Source organism: Acyrthosiphon pisum, chromosome X, assembly GCF_005508785.2.
Source record: "Acyrthosiphon pisum isolate AL4f chromosome X, pea_aphid_22Mar2018_4r6ur, whole genome shotgun sequence".
Taxonomy (NCBI): domain Eukaryota; kingdom Metazoa; phylum Arthropoda; class Insecta; order Hemiptera; family Aphididae; genus Acyrthosiphon; species Acyrthosiphon pisum.
This window is the reverse complement of record NC_042493.1, coordinates 120,066,322-120,070,574: the sequence shown is the minus strand read 5'-3', so window position 1 is coordinate 120,070,574 and position 4,253 is coordinate 120,066,322. Positions and strand designations below refer to the sequence as shown.

At 36.5% G+C, this 4,253-nt stretch overlaps 1 protein-coding gene across 1 annotated transcript in view; it reads right to left on the bottom strand.

Annotated features, from left to right (window-relative positions):
* LOC100575484 (zinc finger protein 271-like) overlaps positions 1-1,330 on the bottom strand; it is a 1,443-nt gene extending 113 nt beyond the window's left edge. Inside the window, exon 1 of the mRNA XM_016802830.2 lies at positions 8-1,330. Coding sequence (XP_016658319.1) covers positions 8-1,319 — 1,312 coding nt within the window. The 5' untranslated portion in view covers positions 1,320-1,330. The remainder of the gene's footprint in view (positions 1-7) is intronic.
* Between the last annotated feature and the right edge of the window lie 2,923 nt (positions 1,331-4,253).

Genomic DNA, 4,253 nt, shown 5'->3' with positions numbered 1-4,253 from the left:
TCGGTACATCTGGAGAACGACTTATCGCATACATCGCAAGCGTACGGCTTTTCTCCAGTGTGCGTGCGTCGATGTTTCGTCAAACTGCCACTTTCAGAGAACGACTTTTCGCATACATCACACGCGTACGGTTTTTCTCCAGTGTGCATGCGTCGATGTATCGTCAAATCGGTACTTCTGGAGAACGACTTTTCGCATACATCGCAAGCGTACGGCTTTTCTCCAGTGTGCGTGCGTCGATGTTTCGTCAAACTGCCACTTTCAGTGAACGACTTTTCGCATACATCACACGCGTACGGTTTTTCTCCAGTGTGCATGCGTCGATGTGCTATCAAATTGCCACTTTTAGAGAACGACTTATCACATACATCACAAGGGAACGGTTTTTCTCCAGTGTGCATGCGTCGATGTATCGTCAAATCGGTACTTGTGGAGAACGACTTCTCGCATACATCGCAAGCGTACGGCTTTTCTCCAGTGTGAGTCCGCTTGTGTCTCGTCAAATGGCTACTTTCGGAGAACGACTTTTCACATACATCACACGCGTACGGTTTTTCTCCAGTGTGTGTGCGTCGATGTGCTATCAAATTGCCACTTTGAGAGAACGACTTTTCGCATACATCACAAGGGAACGGTTTTTCTCCAGTGTGCATGCGTCGATGTATCGTCAAATCAGTACTTGCGGAGAATGACTTCTCGCATACATCGCAAGCGTACGGCTTTTCTCCAGTGTGTGTGCGTCGATGTGTTGTCAAATTGCTACTTGTAGAGAACGACTTTTCGCATACATCACACTTGTACGGTTTTTCTCCGGTGTGAGTCCGCTTGTGTTTCGTCAAACTACCAATTTCAGAAAACGACTTTTCGCATACATCACAAGCGTACGGTTTTTCTCCAGTGTGTGTGCGTCGATGTGTTGTAAAATTGCTACTTGTAGGGAACGACTTATCGCAAACATCGCACGCGTACGGTTTTTCTCCAGTGTGTGTGTGTCGATGTGCTGTCAAATTGCCACTTTGAGAGAACGACTTTTCGCATACATCACAAGGGAACGGTTTTTCTCCAGTGTGCATGCGTCGATGTATCGTCAAATTGCTACTTGTAGAGAACGACTTTTCGCATACATCACACGCGTACGGTTTTTCTCCAGTGTGAGTCCGCTTGTGTTTCGTCAATTGGCTACTTTCGGAGAACGACTTTTCACATACATCGCACGCGTACGGTTTTTCACCAGTGTGCGTGCGTCGATGCGTTGTCAAATTGGTACTTTTAGAGAACGACTTGTCGCAGAAATCGCACTGATTAAGTTTCTTCTCCATTTTGCGCTGGTGTTTCGTCAGTCCATGTCTATTAGAAAATGGTTTATTTAATATTTGTAATAGATTTTTACAGTCTGTTATTTGGTTACTATGCTATTCTGTTAACGATCAATTAGAATTTATTGACTTCACCAAGTTTTTAAGCCAGTACTTGTCGTATTTGTTTGCTGTTAGAAAAAAGTAATGGTAGAAAAATGGCTTTACTGCCAAAGAGTAATTAGTGTCAAAAATCTTGAAAGTATACTCCAACGTTCCTAATAAGTTGTTAGTGGAAATTAAAAAAAAATTTGAGCATTATTCCACATTAATTTTTATGAGCGTTTGAAGTTGACATGTCAAAATAAATTAAAATCGTGAAAATTGGCAAATTATTTCGAGTTATAAATTCATAAGTGTTTTTCAGAAATACTTAATTAGGACAGCCTAATGTGCAATTAAACTAAAATCAACATATTACTAGGTATTTCATTTTAATTTTTAAGATATATTGATATTTATAATGGCATGTTGAATTTCATAAGAATTAGTTAATTGTAATAATTTAAAATAAAAATTTAAATTAGCTTTCTATAAAATTTCAGATAGAATATAGGTAGTATTGTTACAATGCAAGATATTCACTAATGAGGTGAAAAGTTGTTGTAGCACAATAATACAAATTACTATGGTCAAATTTTGAAACTAGTAAAGTTAATGGTCTATTTTGTGTAATTGTACTGCAATGTTTGATAAAAATGAACTTCTAAACCTGCTGCATAAAATTGTACTATTTAAAACTTAGATCGAATCATGGTCTTCATCGAACTTGGTCGAATCATAATTAATAATTTAATTTACGTCGCTTGAAATACAAAGTTTGTATGGTTAAACGCACATTTATTAAATCACAAAAAAACCCGATTAAAGACTATGTATACAGGTAGTTAGGGAAGTTGTAAAATATTAATATGTATTTGATATCTATACTAGTATATAAAATTTTAAGGGGCTAACCTAACCGATTTCGCTGATTCTTTTTTTGTTGTGTTCGTAATTATCAGTACAAGATATTGCCTACCTGATATACTGCTGCGAACCAGAATTTTTATTCTAGGCCACGGAAAGTTAAGATAACTTTTGAACACCATACACCGATTATCAAATAACAAATTGAACAAAGTTTGAGTCGTATAGAGTTGGTACCTACATTTAATGGGCAACGAAGTGCACGGGATCAGCTGTTTTTGATAAAAATATATTTATCATTATTACCGCTAGAAACATTTAAAAACGTTTTCATTGACCATTTTTTATATACTTGTCAATCACATTAAACGATAAAATTCGAATAAAAAATTATACATATCAACGTCCGGAGGCAAAATAAACAACCAATCACTGTGACGGGTCGGCTAGTAATATATAAATACGTTAAACCCAGTTGAACGCCGATTATCCGATCCGAACGTCAATCAAACGAACGTCCAATTATCCGGGCGAGCAAAAAAAAATCTTTTAATCATCTACTCATAATCGTATTTTGTCATTCCACATTTTCACGTAATGGTACATATTTACGATAACATAAAAAAATTATTGTTCCATACAATATAAAAATCGAACGCTGATTATCGGCTATCGTCGTTGCATCAGTATTTAGTTTTTTGGGGGCTCGTCAGATGGTGTTCAACCTTTGTATTTGTTCGTCGGTCGTTACGACGTCTATACTTATAAATAGGTAATTATAACTTTTAGTGTACCTACGACTATGATGCAATCATCCGGATATTTTTGTATCCGAACATCCGGACCATCATTGACATTAATGAGTCCGGTCGTCCGGATAACCTACTGCAGTACATAATTTTATCGACTAAAATATTAAATTTTTATCTTGTCGTAGGTATATTTTAATATGGAAATATGATGTTATTAAATGTATTATGTACAGTCGTTATCCTGCCGTAGGTATTTGTATTTTAAATTATATACATTTATTTATTTTTTTTTTTTTTATCGCCTATTATTATAGAGGTTGATACGGTTTGATTGCTTCTCCATAATAAGTTGTTTTTTGTTGCATTTTTAGGTACTTATAATTTTGAACGCACTCCGTGACCCCCTGAACGCGCTCCATGACCTCCTGTCTACACAGTAGGCGCACAGACCGTGCACAGCTGACATCCAGGACATCATCTGCGGGCCGCCATTTGACCAGCTTCCAGCTGACCAGGACGAAAGGTCAGCTATACTGAGGAACGCGGAGGAGTCATTCCGGATGTTCTACGGGATGGTCGAACGCATTCTGTCACTGAAGGAAGAAGAGGAGCGAGTCCGTCAGGCTGCTGAGGCTCGGCAGTGAGATCCAAGGAGATGTGACCCATCTCATAACTTGTATAATTCTTGTGAATATTAGCGAGTGGGGGACTGTCCCACCGCTAACTTTAACTTTGATGTAGTTGTTAATCAATAAACGATGGGAGTCGGAGGAGGAGAAGTAATGCTAACCCGGTTCCTCCTCTGGCTCTCGATACCACAAAAAAAAAAGGTACTTATGATTTATATTTATAAAATTGTATACAAAAACAAATAATACAAATCAAAATATCAGCGTAACATACAAGATTACATAATTTGTATCTTTATACCTAATACATAATATAATACGCACAAATAGTTAAAATACAAATTATAATGGTAATAACCAGGTAAGTAGCTAATAACAAAATCGTAGTTTCTTTTAACGTAAAATAAACATGAGCACCCGTATTATGATACTTTACACCAAATATAATATACATAGGTACTAACAACTTAATGATCAGATTAGTATTTCAATTATTACTTTTTGAATCTACGCAGATTTGGTTTAACAATGAAATTGTTGTATTTTGTTTACAAACCAATTGTAATAACCTTATTAGAGCTTTGGCAGTTTATATAGTTATAAAAACT